A 15,406-nucleotide genomic window follows, 5' to 3' on the forward strand; every position below is an offset into this window, starting at 1 on the left:
CTGGAGCCAGGAATGAAACAGCAGAGTGAGGAGAGGAGCTCTGGGCACAGAAAGAACATTCTGGGGAGCTGTAAAAGACACTTCAACAGCCATGCCCAGTGTGCGCCCTGCAGGGCAAAGAGCTGCTTCAATAAATAGAAAAAAGCCTGAAGTGACCAAGATCAGCATTTCTTTGCCCGAAAGTGTTTGGGCTTGCAGTTCTTGGCACTTTCTCAGCTGAAGGTGAAAAAACCAAATCCACAGAGCAGCAGCAACCTCCTCCCTCCCTTCCCTTGCTCAGGTGCTCGTGGCATGACTAAAGCTCTGTCCCAGGCCAGGGGAGCAGGTTTGGGATCCACAGGGCAGGACAGCTCCAGCCAGGGCACCCCCGTGATCCCAGCCCAGGCTGCTCCAGGCAATTAAAACCAGGTCGTACACCCAGAGCAGGTATTTTGCAACCAGGTGAGTCGTTCCCGTGGTGGAAAAAGCTTTGCAGGGACACGCACTCCCAGAACCCCCCCCCCCCCCCCACCCCTGGCAGGGCAGGGAAAGTCTGGCTCCAAGAAATAAAGGCACAGGACACCGGGGCTGGGTGGCTGCTCACATTCTCCTTTATTGTTCACACCACACACCTTCCCCTTAGCACTTCACTGCAGGGATTTGCTTAAAAAAAAACCACACACACCCCCACAGCTTGGCACAGCTGTGCCACAACCAGCTGAGCACGGGCATTTTTAAAGAGATTTATTTTACTCCCCCCGCCCCCAACCTTTATTTTTCTTTCACGTGTGGTCAAGTGTCATCACTTCCAAACCAGACAAATAAATTAAAAAAAAGATACTATTAAAAAAAAAAAAACAACAACAACAAAAAAACCCCCCACCCAACACAAACAAAAAAAACAACCCTCCCTGTGGCTTTGGGAATGTGCCAGGAGCTCCCACACCAGCTGCACTCAGGGAAATGCTTTTTTTTTTTGTGTGTGTTTTCAGTTTTGTTTGAAAAGGACAATATTTCTCATGTGTATTTTTTTTCTTTAATATACTACAGCCTGAAATTCAGTGCAATAGATACAACTACAGTGCAGAACTATACAAAAGTCATCCTAATCATGTACAAGCTTTTTTTTCTTAGTTGCTATAGAAACTATAACCTTTTTCTGTACCTTTTGTATACATTATACAGTGTGAATATACTCCGAGAATATTTACAGTACTTGGCTTGTCAAATCAGAAATGCTATAACTTAAATGTCTACTATTAACAACCATTGAACAAAAATATATATAATATAAATATCTTCCAGTCTATACACAGAGCAGGAAACGGCTGTATCCATGCAGTGCTGGATTTTGGTGACTCCCAGGATGGGGGTGGTGATGGAGGGGGATGTTGTCGTGTGCGGCTGCCGCTGGCGCTTCACTGTCGGGCAAATATTGCCGAGATTAATCCCAAAATTCAACAAGAACACATCCCCCTCCCATTTTCCCCTCCCAGCTGGAATTCAGGCGAAAGGAGAGGAGCCTGCGGCAAGGGATTGACCTTTCCAACCAATCCATGCGGACGGCTCCGTCCTCCACGCTGCCCCGGGCGGGAGGTCCCCATCCACGAACCCACTGCGGGGCTTGAAATCAAGGAGACTTTAAAAAATGACTCATTTTCTTGGTAGTTTCTTTTTTAAAAAAATATTAGATTTAGTCAATTTATGCGATTTTTTTTTTTTCCTCTATGATTAGAATGTTAAAAATAAGTTTCCAGCTTTTAAAAAACTTCCTCTATGTGATTTTCTGTTAAATAACTATTGCGTCGTTAATAAAAAAACAGGGAATTGCCCTCCTGCTGGTGGAGGCTGCATGGCTGGGTTTATAAAACACCTATCGGCTTTGAAATCTTGGACGCAAAACCAGCTAAAAAACAAAATAAAAATCATTTCTAGCAGAAAAAAAAAAATGATAATAAAATAGGTCAGTCTGTCCCCAATAAACCACTGGGGGAGGCAGGAGAAGGGGCATCGGAGACGGACCCCCCCCACTCCCTCCTGCCTGGGGTCTGTACAAAGTGTTTTAAAAAGTCCCCCCAGATTCAGGGGGCGGCGGTGCCGGGGGTCCCGGTTACACCTGCGAGTCAGCGCCCAGGCTGTGGAACTCGTCCGGGGTCTTGTCGCTCTGGCCGCCCCCACCCTGCCGGAAGCCCGAGGCAATCTCGTCGAAGGTCCGGCCTTTGGTCTCCGGCACCTTGAAGTAGGTGAAGATGAAGAAGAGCACGAGCAGCACCGTGAAGATGATGAAGACGTAGGAGCCGCAGAGTTGCTGGGATTGAAGGGAAAGGGGGATGTGAGTGCATGGATGGAGGTCACAGAATCAAGGAGCCTGCCAAGATCGAGTCCAACCACCAGCCCAGCACTGCCAGATCCACCCCTAACCCATGTCCCCAAGTGCCACATCCACATGTTTTTGAGCACTTCCAGGGATTGTGACTCCACCACCTCCCTGACCACCCTTTTCATGAAGAAATTTTCTCAATATCCAATCTAAACCTCCCCTGGCACAGCTTGGGGCCCTTTCCTCTCCTCCTGTCCCTTGTTTCCTGGGAGCAGAGCCTGACTCCTGGCAGGTGCACCCTCCTGTCAGGGAGTTGTGGAGAACCAGAAGGTCCCCCCTGAGCCTCCTTTTCTCCAGGTGGAGCCCCGCCAGTTCCCTCAGCTGCTCCTGGTGCTCCAGACCCTTCCCCAGCCCTGTTCCCCTCTCTGGACTCAGAGCGATGGGCCATGGCTGAAGGATCAGCTGGTAGCACCCTGCCCACACCTGCCATGGCCATCCAAGAGCCGGGTCCTCCTTTCAAGGAACATCTCAAGTTCCATAAGGAACACTGAGTCCAGTTCCAGCTCAAGTCCTCCTTCCCAAGGGACCTTAACCCACCCAAACCACCTCAGCCCAGGTTTTAGGACTCAAGGATGTGGCCCTGGAATTCAACACTGGGATCCAGCAGCAGGATTTGGCACCAAGATCTGACACCAGAACACCACACCAAGATCTGGCAACGTGATCCAGCACCAGGAACCAGCAACCAGACCCAGGATTTGGATTTGGCAGCAGGGTCCAGCAATGGGATCCTGCACTGAACTCTGGCGTGGGGATCCAGCTGGACACTCTTTCCATCTCTGATCCAGAACTGGGATCTGGATCCACCCTGAACCAACACAGCCTCAAAGGGTGGGACTGAGACTCCCCTGGAGGATTCCTGGGATCCCCTGGGACTCCCAGATTCCTGTATCCCCAGTCACACCCCCCCCCTCCCCCAGTATTCCAGCCGTGATTACCGCAATGTACTGGAAGCCCATTCCCACGATGAAGTTGGAGGTCCAGTTGGAGAGCCCAGCCACGGCGAAAGCGGCGGGACGGGGGCCTTGGCTGAACAGCTCTGCCACGATGAACCATGGGATGGGGCCTGGGCCGATCTCAAAGAAGGCCACAAACCCAAAGATGGCCACAATGCTGAGGTAGGACATCCAGGGCATTTGATCCTAGGCCAAGGGAAAGGGAGAAGGTCAGTGCCGTGAAGGGAACACATCACCTGGACACCTCAGCTGGTGCTGGCAGAGGAGCCATGAGCTGGAAACTGGAATTCTGGGAGCTCAGGAGAGATGTGACAATGGGGACTGAGTGCTCAGCCATCACCTCAAGGAGGAATAAGTCATTCCTCCACTCCAACCATCCCTCTTCAACCTCCTCCTCCCAGCCTCCCCAGCACTCACCAGCAGTGTGAGGGCGATGGTCATGAGAATGGCACATCCAGCCATCCCCGCCAGCCCGATGAGGTGAAGGGTCCTGCGCCCGGCTCGCTCCACCACGAACAGCTGTGGGATGGACATGGCCCGTCAGCACCTCTCCAGCTTGCAGGAAAGGCCCCTTCTCCCACCTTCCCTGGAGAGACCCTGGGAGGCCCCAAAACTCACTGAGACCACGGTGAAGGCTGTGTTCACCACACCAGAGCCAATGGTGGCGTAGACAGGCTGCTCCACCCCCGACTTCTCAAAGATGCTGGTGGAGTAGTAGAAGACCTACAAAGGGCAGGAAGGTGCCACAAGTCAGGTCCTGGAGCTCTGGGTGAACCAAGCCAACCCCTGGCATTCAGATCCCACCCAGACTCACCGCATTGATCCCTGAAAGCTGCTGGGAGAGCTGCAGGACAATGGCGATGAGGATGGGCTGGCGGTACATGGGTGAGCGGAACAGCTCCATGATGGTGACCTTCTTCTCCCTCATCATCTGCCGGCTCTCCTCCTTCATCTCCTGCAGGTCGCTGCTCACATCCGTTGTGCCCCGCAGCTTCTTGAGGACTGAGAAGGAGAGGTGGGGTCAGGAGATGCCGAGGACCCTCCAGAGTGCCGGGATGGGCCCTGCGGAGGAGTCACTCACCACTCTTGGCTTTGTTCTCCTCGTTGCGGTTGATGAGCAGGAACCGGGGGCTCTCGGGGGCAAAGGGCAGGATGATGCACTGCAGCAGGGCAGGAACGAAGATGAAGCCCAGCAGCAGTGGCCAGAGAGAGTCATTTCCCATGATCAAGTCCAAGCCAAACACCTGAGGAGGAGAAGAGGGATTGAGCCACCCAACCCAGCTGGAAAAGTCCTGGTTGGACACAACTCTGCAATTTATGGTGCACTCCAAGCTGGGACATCCATTGGAGGGACTCCTCTGCTGCTTCCAGGTGGCCAACAGATGTCAACATCCTGATGCTGCCCATCCCAAACCTTCAGATCCCACAGCAACCCTGCTCCTGCTGAGCTCCAGTTCCACCCCTCCCACCCCAGCTCCACCTGAAAGGCAGTGCAGATCCACAGCATCTCATCCCTGCAGGCCCTGATGAGTGTCAGGATCAATAAAAAGGGGAACCCCTCCCCCCAAAACATTCTCCAGTGCTCACCTGTGCGATGAGGATGCCCAGGACAATGCCAAGCTGGTGGAAGGTCCCCAAGGCCCCCCGCAAGGCAGTGGGGGACACCTCACCCACGTACATGGGCACGAAACCCGTGGTGAGGCCAGAGTAGAGGCCGATGATGAAGCGGCCAAGGATGAGCATCTCAAAGGAAAAAGCCATCTTGGAGAAGCCCATGAGGACAGCTGACACAAAGGCTAGGATGTTGGACATCAGCATGGAATTGCGTCTGGAGAGGGATGGAGGAGAGATGAGGAACACCAGGAGAACCCCAAAATCAGCCCTTGGCAGTCCTGGAACGCCAGGGTGGGGTGAGGCAGCACAACCTCCCCACTGAGTGATCCACCAGGGATCCAGCAGGCTCAGAGCTCACCTTCCAAAGCGATTGACAAAGAGACCCACAGAGAAGGAGCCAATCATGCCCCCGACAGAGAAGATGGCAACAGAGAGGGACCAGAGCGTGGTAAGGGTGGCAGGGCTGATGGGCTCCTGGTATCGGTACAGCCACGTGCGGTTGTAGAAATCCTCAATCACCTGGAAAACAAGGAGAGGAACCAAACCACGCATCAAACCCGCCCCCGCTTCGGCCGCGCCGCCAGAGGGACGAGTCCCCGCGGCCACCGCGGCTCACAAGACAACGCGTCACCATCGCCGGGGCCGCCGGTCGAGGCTCGGCTCCAGCCCAAGGGAGGGAACCTGCTGGGATACGTGGGGGAAATGCAGCCGGACGGGTTCTGGACTCACCCTGCCCGGAGAGGGAGAGACTGCGCTGCCAAAACTCGCCGGGCGGGCACGGGGAGGTCACGCTGCTCCCCAGGGCAGGGCAGGAGCCAGAGATGTGCCAGCCCCGCAGAGGAAGGGAAGGAACACAGGGCAGTTCCCATCCCCTTGGACACTCCCGGAGTTGGATTTCCAGGGTTTTTTCCCCCAAGAATTCCATAACACACAATCTCTGCCACGGTTCTGCAGGACTGTGATGCCAACACCCAACACAGGCCTTGGTTTGAAACACTAAGAACAGCCTGGTTTGTGAATTTTAGGGGGTTTTATATAAATTTTTGATCTTTTTATATAAGTTTGGTATATTTTTATACACAAAAAGTATACACATATACAAAATATATACATTTATATACATTTTGTACACTTTTAATGTATTTTTAAAGCCAGCCCATCACTGGTAGCTTCACCAACTTCCCGTCCCTGCCCATGGCTGGGAAATGGCCTAAATGACCCTTTAAAGGTCCCTTCCAACCCAAATCCTTCATAATACCATGATTTAAGGGTCAGTCATCCCCAAACCACCAAAGCAAAGGGCTCCATAACACCCCACCAACCCAAGTTGGAAGGAGCAGAAATTGCAGAGATTCCCTGCTCTGCTGGGCCTCAGGTGGCTCCAAGATTCTGCTGTTCTGAAGGGTTTCACTCCCAATTCACTGTTTACACCATCGTGCTTCACTTTCCACTTTTCCCATCCCTCCAAGCCCAAACAGGAGCCCTGGCAGAGACAGCACAAGAAATTCACACTGCACTGGATACAAGTCCCAGTACTATTATTTTTCTGAGTTGTTCCTTTTCCAAAGGAAAAAAAACCAACCCATTAGAGTTGACATATTTAAGTGATTTTGTTCCCTTCTGTTTCACCTGGAGGTTTGGATGCTTTTCCCAACATCCCCAAAATAAATAATTGATTGGATTATTGGAGAAGTTTGGGCTGGCTCAGGCTCTCAGTAGAGCCAGGGGGTCTCTGAAAATAACACCTCCTCCTAGCCCACTTCCTCCTGAAAAAAGGGATGCTTTGAAGAGTCCAATATTTTTTGGGGCAGAGGAGGGGATGAAAAACGGGTTTAAAGGGAGAAGGGTGAAAAAAAAAATTGTTTTCCCTAAAACTGGGGCTTTTCCCCCCCTTTTCAGCTGAGCATTGTGATGCATCCCCATCCTGCAGTTCCATGAATCCCAATACCAGTGCATCCCAATCCTGTGCTTGGATGCATCTCAATGCATCCCCATGGCAACTCTGCATCCCTGTGCATCCTCATCCCAACCTTTCACTCCAGTTTATCCCAGTGCATCCCCATCCTGTGCCCCAGTGCATCCTGAGGCATTCCTGTCCCAGTCCTGCACCTCCATGCATCCCCATCCTGTGCCCCAGTTTATCCCAATGCACCCCCATTCCAATTCCAATGCATTCCAGTCCTGCACAGTAACGTGTCCCTATCTAAAACCCACACCCAGTGTGTCCCCATTCTTAAAGCTGGGATGAGGCCCCGTGTCCAGCACATCCTGCTGCCCAGGACGACCCTCATCCCATCTGCCTTCATGCTCCCACATGGAGCATCCCAAATCCTTCCACCCAACACAGGTGACTTGTCCTGCACCACGTGACTCCTCCTGGCCTGAGCCCCAGGGATTCATACCCAAAATCATGAGGAAAACTGTGGCAACACCCATCAGGAGGGTCTGGATTTGCTGGGGGCTGCGGGCACAGGAGCTCAGTCCCATGGGAAGCTCACAGCTGATCCCTGCCCATGTCACCCGGAGCAGCCAGCTGTGAGAGGATGAAGAGAAATCCTTCAGTCCAGGGAAACAAAGGTCCTCCTGGGATGGGCTCCGACCAGGGTGGTGATCACAGCATTCCTGCTTCCCACGGTGCCAGAGCTTGGGAAAATGAGGGCAGATGCCAGGGAGAAGCTCCTCAGTGCAATCCCAGGGATTTCCCAGCTCCAACGGTTCAAACACTGCTCCATTGCCTGTCTCCCAGGCAGGGTGCTTAGGGCCACCCAAGAACAAGCATGCCCAACATCAGACCAGTCCATGTGAAAGCAAGGAGGCATCGGGATATTTTAGGAGGTTGATGCCTTCAGCAGCGCCCTGCAGGTTCTGGGTGGGAGCTGCAGCCTCCAGCCACAGAAATTGAATTGCAGGATTCAATACCAGATAATGCAACACCTCGAACAAATTCCTGTTTTTTTTCCTCTTGCCACACTGATGGGGCCTGGGGAATTTTTCCACGGGGTCTTCTCTCCCATGAGGAGTTTTCCCAACGTTTGAGGTGACATTCCAGAGCCATCCACTGGGATGGGATTAAACTCTGGCTGCTGGATCCTGCCCTGGTGGGTTGAATTCTTTGGGGTGGTGACACTTGGGGCTCCCGCCAGAGCCCAGGCTGTCCCTCCACACCTTATCCCAGCACAAGAGCTGTGCCCAGGGAACACCGCAAGTACCACTCGGAAATTCTGAGATAATTTTCCAAGTCTTTAACACCTCAAACAGACACCAAATTTGGGAAAAGTCATGTGGCCATTTTCCATGGCCTACGGGTATCTACCAGCAGCTGGAGGGTCCTGGCATTACTTCAGGGGAGGAGCCAACACCTCCTTCGCTCCATTCCCCTTACAGCACTTCCCAGCCAACCCCCTCTCCTCCCGGGATGCAAAACTCCGAGGTAGGGCTCTCTGTCCGGAGCAGCCACTTGGGATGACTCAAACCTTAATTAGTTACCAAACCTTCACTAAGAGCCAAGGTTAAAAGTTCCACCGGCCACACCCAGAGAGCATCCTGCAGGCACTGCTGGGATTTTTCCCAACAAAAACGCCAAGCAAGGAGGAAACAAATTCTCCCGGGAAGGCTGGAGCTAAATAACTCCCTCTCAAATCCCATTACAGCCCTAAGCTGCCTAGCGGGATGTACTATTTTAGCCAGGCTGGCAGCGGAGGCTGGTTTGTTTTCGGACACGGGGCCGGGGGGGGGGGGGGTGGGGAAGGTGTGGAATTTTGCGACAGAGGGGCTGGAATTTCCCTCCGGAGGGCTCTGGGAGCGCTCACCTTCTGCGGGGCGTTGATGACGCCGGTGTTGTATCCGAACTGGAGGGAGCCCAGCACCGCTCCTCCCACAGCCAGCATCAGGCGAGCCGTCATCTGCCGGGAAAACACGGAGAAGGGGTTAAATCTGGGATCCCCGCAGCCCTGTCTCCCCCACCGCAGCGATCCCAGGGCGCTGCACGAGATGCTGGGAAGGCGGCGAGTACGAATATTCAGGGTAAAAGAGAGAACTCACTTTTTTTTTGGCGATGAGGGGGGAAAAATAATTATAAAAATGTCATTTTGGGAGTTAAAAAAACCCCAGGGTTTGGGGGATTCCAGGAATTCGGCCCTGGAGTGGGGCGGAGGTGTTATCGGGGCTCCAAGGGTCCCCTCGGAGGCTCCCCGTGACCACCGGGCTCCGGGCCAGCGCCGGCCGCTCCCGGGACACGGCGGAGCCTCCGTGCGCTCCCGGCCGAGGATGCTCCGGGAAGCTGTCACTAACAAAGGTTTTCCATCGGAGTCTAATTAAGAGTCGCTGAGCAAAATCCTGGTTAGTTGGCAAAGCCTTCCCAGGCCTCCTCTTCCTCCCGCCTGAGCCGGAGCAACAATCAGAGCCTTGTTCGGGAGCAGGGTCAGGGCAGGCCAGCGCTTGGGCCACCTTCGTTAGAGGCCCAATTATCCCAAGCAGGAGATTTTCCCGGCACTAGAACCAGGATCCGACATTCCCACTTAATCAGCTTTGGGATGAGCCACGTGAAATTTATAAACCCCTTAATTTGAGGGGGGGGAGGAGGGGGGGGGGTGAGAGGGGGTGGTCCTCCCTAAGTACCAACATGTCACCCCCAAGGATGCTTCCATGGGGTCTTGGATTAATATTCCCAAGGGATCGATGTCTCAGATCCCATCTAAATGAGGAGGGGTGACTCCAATTTCCCCACCAAAAGGATATTTTTTTATATTTAAGAACCATTTTCCTCTTTCTTTTAATAATGGAATTAATGCTGCTCCCTGACCTTGCCACTCCGGCCACCACCTCCCTCCGCGTGAAAGTTCCCAGGGAAAAAGCAGAGGGAATGAAGCCAGGCCCCTTAATGAAGCTCATTAATTAGGCTTGGCCCCAACACAACTAATCAGAGAGGTTTTGGCACTTGGATTTGGTCGGTGCTTCAGAATAAATCCACCCCGAGGAGAAAACGCTGCATTTGGGAGGGCACAAACAGGCTGGGAAGTTGGTGGTATCCCAAAAAAACACACAAAAAGCCCCAAAACCACCACAATTCTAACTGTGACCTTATCCATCCCCCAAAAACCTAGGATGGGAATGCTGAAAGCACCTGTTGCTCGGGGAAACCTTATTAAAAAATGAGGGATTTCGGAGATTTGAGTGGGCTGGGGGGGGGAATTGGGAGGTTTTGGGGTGGGGTGATTCTCCTTTGCTTTTCAGGGTTCACCCTGATGTGTTTGGGTCCTGATTTTGCCTTTTCCTGGCTAAAGGGCACCCCGGGAGCTGCCAGGCGCTCCCCTAGGTAGGGCGAGCACAGGTGAGTCACGGCTGCAAGGATGAGGATGCAGCAGCCGGATGAACTTTGCTCCAGGAAGGTGAGAGGTAACAACACGTTGATGCTCCTACACCAGCCACTACCCAAAAAAAAGAAAAAAAAAAAAAATTAAATGCGTTTTTCCATTTTAACATTTAGGAAAAGAGAACTTTTCATGGCTACTAAAAAAGAAAAAAAAAAAAAAAAAAAAAAAGAAAAAAGATTTTTGGATTAAATTCCAGAACAAAACCCTTGTATTCTGATTAAATTCCAGAAGTTTGAAGAGATAAAAGGGTCAAACTGTCAGGAAAATGGCTTTTTGGAGGCTATTCCCGAGTAGGGTCAGGGTGAGTCAGCTCCTGCCGCTCCCTTCCCTGTTCCAAACACGCTGCCCGGCTCCGATCCGGGAGCCTTTCGGCTTGAACGTCGCCATTAAAGGCAAGTTTGGGGGGAAAAAAAATAATTAAATAAATGAAAAAGTAGATTCTTAAGGGCAGCTTAGCCCAGGCAGTTCCTGCCAAACCCCACGTGGGGCTGTGGGGAGATTTTTTTAACTCCTTGCAGGAAAAACAGCTTTATCAGGAATTTTGGGACAAATTCCCTCTTATTTCCAAAAAATAAACTTACTTAAGCCCAACTAGACCCCAAACTCCGGGCTTTATACCTAATAATTCCTCTATGTTATAGGAAAGCCAGAATTTTAATGAATTTATAGTATTTGTTTTCTTCTTAGCTGCTTCCTGCTTCCTCCCCAGCTCCAACACGGAAGCGAGGAGAGTCCAAGGAGGATTGGGGTGGGGGTGACAGGGCCCCCCCAGACCTGCTGCCTTGGGCTTTACAACTCTATTTTTAACCCTTTTTTTTTTTAATCCTCCAGCCTGGAAAGACTTTGGGATACAGCCCACCTCATGGATCAAGGGAATGAATAATCCCTTTAAAAGCAAAATAATAATAATATTGAAATATTAATACAAAGATATTAAAAGAGTGGCCCAGCAGGGAATTCCAACTTTTTTCACTCCAGCACGGAGGATTTTGGGATGCTGCTGCTTCATGGAAAAAGGGAATTCATAATTCCTTCAAAGTAGTACTAAAAAAAAAAGTGTCCCAGAAGGGAATTTGAACTTTTTTTACTCCGGTGCAGAAGAATTTGGGCAATTTTGGGATGCTGATTGTTTCACGGATCAAGTGAATTAATAATTTCTTTAAAAGCAAATGAGCAATAACATGAAAAAAAAAAGGTCCCAGGAGGATATCCCATTTTTTTTTACTCCACCATGGAGGGTTTGGGGATGCTGCTGCCTCATGAAACACAGAAATTACTTATTCCTTTAAAACAGTATTTTTTTTAAAAAGAGTCTTAGGAGGGAATTCAAATTCTTTTTTCATTCTGTCATGGAGGATTTTGGGATGCTATCTGTCCTATGGAGCAAGAAAAAATAAAAATTCCTTAAAAATCAAAATAATAGTTAAAAAAGGGGGTCCCACAAGGGAATTTTGGGAAAATCCACATGACAAAGACACCATTAAAATGATCCATGAGGATTTAAGCAGCAGCCCAGAGGCTGCTCCCGAGTGCTCCCAACCGGGGGTGGAAGAGGGGATGTGGGGAGTGGGTGCAGCCCCTTGCACACTCATTTGCATATTCCTGGGAGCGAGGGCACATGGACAACACGGCTGCAGCTGCCTCCCAGCACGGGAAAAGCTCGCACCCCCACCGAAAAGCGGAAAAAATCCACTCCGAACCCACAGGAGGGGACTTAAACCCAGAGAATTTGGGGGTGGCACTGGCACTGTGGGGACGGGGTGGGATTTGGGCTGTGGGAGAGAACCGGGGGGATGGGAAGAAGCATCGGAGTGGCGGAATGTGATTTTTTTATTTATTTTTCTTCCCCACTTAAAGGTCATCCAGGGACGGCGACACGATCCCGGCGAGTTTTGCAACTGCGACAAGCATGGGAGACGTTTTTGCATGGAATGAGCTGGAAAATACACACGGAATGTGCAACAAAAAAAAAAAAAAAAAAAAACCACCCCATCCTGGGTTAATAATATTAATTATTAAATTTAAAGGGGATTGGGAGTTAGTCCCCCACCTCCGAACCGCCAGCTGCTTCCATGAAAAATCCGGTTTTTTTCCATGCAAAACACACTCTGGATGGAAGCGTCGCCCATCAGCGCTCGGCAAATCAGCCCTGCGATTAATTACCTTTACAAAAATTAATCATTTCTAACCCAAATCCATCCAAGGCGGGGAGTTACAGAGCTGGAAAAGCAGCGGGAACGCGACTCCGACTCCATTCGGGAAGCCGGGAGTTAAAGCGCCTCGGATTTGGGTACGAGACCAAATTTGCGTTTAATTCCTGCCCCCATCACCGCGCTGCCGGCCGGCACGTTCCCGGCTCCCACCCCCGATCCCACCACTCATCCTGGAAAACAGGCGCTGTTCCGAGCCGGCTCGGAACAAAATCATTTAAAAATAGGAGCTACATATACAGATACATATAGAGCCATTAAATTTAAGAAAATTGTGTAGCTCATGTTTAATGGGGGGGGGGGGGGAAGGGGGGGTTGAAATACCAAGGGGGATCGTTCCCGTCACATCTTTAATCAGGATAAAATCACGATTTGGGGGTTATTACACTTCGTGCCGCCACGCAGTCCAATTTCTAAACACATCCCCCCGATCCCTCACCCCCCAAAAACCCACTTGGATTTATCCCCACCGTTCCCAGATGGGAATGCTTGGGAGGACGGGAATGTTTTGGTGGTTGGGATGAAGCAAATGGGGGTTGATAACAGTGACCTGCTGGAATTAACCACCAGGATCGTTTTGGGCTTTTACCCCCCCCAAATTAATTATAAATCAATTAATTTGGGATGGGGAGGGTGTTGGGGGATCCCGGCCGCTGCCGAGCGACCGGGCGAGCTCAGAGCATTTAATAACTCACAGTTTGGGATAAATTAATAGCAATTGGGTCAGGAGCTCCAGGCGGGATGTGCCCAGCTGAACACCAACACTGAGGGGATCCGGAGGGTCCCGGCGGCGTCATCCCAACCTCGCACCCCCCAAAAGCCACCTCGGCCCTTGCCGGGCTCTGGGGCCACCTCCGCCCCCCCCTCCCGAAATAGGGTCAAAAGGGACAGTTTTGGGTCGCTCCCTCGCGGTTCCGCGTTTCGGGGGGGGGGGAGCCCAAAAGTGGCTGCCGAGCGCGCTACGAGACGCCGAGCCGGCATCAGCCGCTCTTTGGAGAGGGCTCCACTCAGGTTTAGGGTAAAAAACAACGCCAAAAGGTGTTCGCGGCGGGCGGCGGGGGCCGCGCGCGTGCGGGGGCGGCCCGGGGGCCGCGCGCGTGCGGGGGCGGCCCCGGGGTTGTGTAACGCAGGGCGGGGGGCGCGGGCTCACCTTGCTGCCGGTGTCCATGGCGGGGCCGTGCGGGCGGCGGGGCCGGGGCGCTGCGCGGGGCGCGGGGCGCGGAGCGGAGCGGGGCGGAGGCGCGGCCGCCGCCCGGGCATTGGAGCCGCTTAAGAGCGCGGGCGGGGGCGGCGCGAGGCGGCGGCGCCCATTGGGCGGTGTCGGGGAGGGGGCGGGGCCGGCGCCGAGGGGGCGGTGCCCATTGGGCGGTGTTGGGGAGGGGGCGGGGCCGGCGCCGAGGGGGCGGCGCCCATTGGGCGGTGTCGGGGAGGGGGCGGGGCCGGGGCCGAGGGGGCGGCGCCCATTGGGCGGTGTCGGGGAGGGGGCGGGGCCGGGGCCGAGGGGGCGGCGGGCGGGGGGCGTGGGAGGGGGCGCGCGGGGGGCGGCGGCGCGTGCGGGGCTGCACGTGGGCGGGGGGGAGGGGCGGGAGCGGGAGCGGGGAGGGAGCGTGGGAGAGTGGGGCTGTGTGTCTGTGTATGTCTGTCTGTGTGTGTGTGTCTGTGTGTCTGTGTGTGTGTCTGTGTGTCTGTGTGTGTGTGTGTGTGTCTGTCTGTCTGTCTGTGTCTGTGTGTGTGTGTGTCTGTGTGTGTGTCTGTCCGTGTGTCTGTCTGTGTGTCTGTGTGTCTGTGTGTGTGTGTCTGTGTGTCTGTCTGTGTGTGTGTCTGTGTATGTCTGTCTGTGTGTCTGTCTGTCTGTGTATGTCTCTGTGTGTGTGTCTGTCTGTGTGTCTGTGTGTGTGTCTGTGTATGTCTGTCTGTGTGTCTGTGTATGTCTGTCTGTGTGTGTGTGTGTCTGTGTGTGTGTGTCTGTCTGTGTGTCTGTCTGTGTGTGTGTCTGTGTGTCTGTCTGTGTGTCTGTGTATGTCTGTCTGTCTGTGTGTGTGTCTGTGTATGTCTGTCTGTGTGTGTGTGTGTCTGTGTGTCTGTCTGTGTGTGTGTGTCTGTGTGTCTGTCTGTGTCTGTGTCTGTGTGTGTGTCTGTGTGTCTGTCTGTGTGTGTGTGTCTGTGTGTCTGTCTGTGTCTGTGTCTGTGTGTGTGTGTCTGTCTGTGTGTGTGTGTCTGTGTGTGTGCGCGCGTGTGTGTGTCTGTCTGTCTGTGTCTGTGTGTGTGTCACTGCGTACAGATGTGTATGTGTGTAAATACACACGCGGGAGCGTGCACATGTGGGGGGTGGTGGGTGTCACTGTGTTTACGTGTGTGTGAGTGTGTGTGTGCAGAGTGCACGTGTGTGTGAGAGAGAGAGAGAGAGCGTGCAGGCGTGTGTGCCACTGTGTGCATGTGTGTGGGACTGAGTGTGTGTGTGTTAGTGCGGGGGAGGAGTGTGTGAGTGTGAGTTTGTGTGTGCACGTGTGCAGCTCTGTGTGTCTGTGTGTGTGTGTGAGTGTGAGTTTGTGTGTGCACGTGTGCAGCTCTGTGTGTGTGTCTGTGTGTGTGTGAGTGTGAGTTTGTGTGTGCACGTGTGCAGCTCTGTGTGTGTGTCTGTGTGTGAGTGTGAGTTTGTGTGTGCACGTGTGCAGCTCTGTGTGTCTGTGTGTGTGTGAGTGTGAGTTTGTGTGTGCACGTGTGCAGCTCTGTGTGTGTGTCTGTGTGTGTGAGTGTGAGTTTGTGTGTGCACGTGTGCAGCTCTGTGTGTCTGTGTGTGTGTGTGTGAGTGTGAGTTTGTGTGTGCACGTGTGCAGCTCTGTGTGTGTGTCTGTGTGTGTGAGTGTGAGTTTGTGTGTGCACGTGTGCAGCTCT

At 52.9% G+C, this 15,406-nt stretch overlaps 1 protein-coding gene across 2 annotated transcripts; it reads right to left on the reverse strand.

Annotated features, from left to right (window-relative positions):
* Nucleotides 1–568: 568 nt before the first annotated feature.
* Nucleotides 569–13,700, reverse strand: SLC2A1 (solute carrier family 2 member 1). 2 transcript variants are annotated; one of them, XM_069034724.1, is made up of 11 exons: nt 13,662–13,700; nt 8,739–8,831; nt 5,288–5,448; nt 4,903–5,143; nt 4,397–4,559; nt 4,130–4,317; nt 3,934–4,038; nt 3,733–3,834; nt 3,298–3,501; nt 2,096–2,287; nt 569–1,400 (listed from the first exon to the last, which is right to left on the reverse strand). In XM_069034724.1, the coding sequence occupies exons 1-11, from the start codon at nt 13,677–13,679 to the stop codon at nt 1,398–1,400; spliced, it is 1,470 nt and encodes a 489-aa protein (XP_068890825.1). In that variant the 5' UTR covers nt 13,680–13,700; the 3' UTR covers nt 569–1,397. The 2 variants fall into 2 exon arrangements, with proteins under 2 accessions (XP_068890825.1, XP_068890824.1); XM_069034723.1 differs by having other exon boundaries at nt 569–2,287.
* Between the last annotated feature and the right edge of the window lie 1,706 nt (nt 13,701–15,406).

Source organism: Aphelocoma coerulescens, chromosome 21, assembly GCF_041296385.1.
Source record: "Aphelocoma coerulescens isolate FSJ_1873_10779 chromosome 21, UR_Acoe_1.0, whole genome shotgun sequence".
Classification (NCBI taxonomy): Eukaryota; Metazoa; Chordata; class Aves; order Passeriformes; family Corvidae; genus Aphelocoma; species Aphelocoma coerulescens.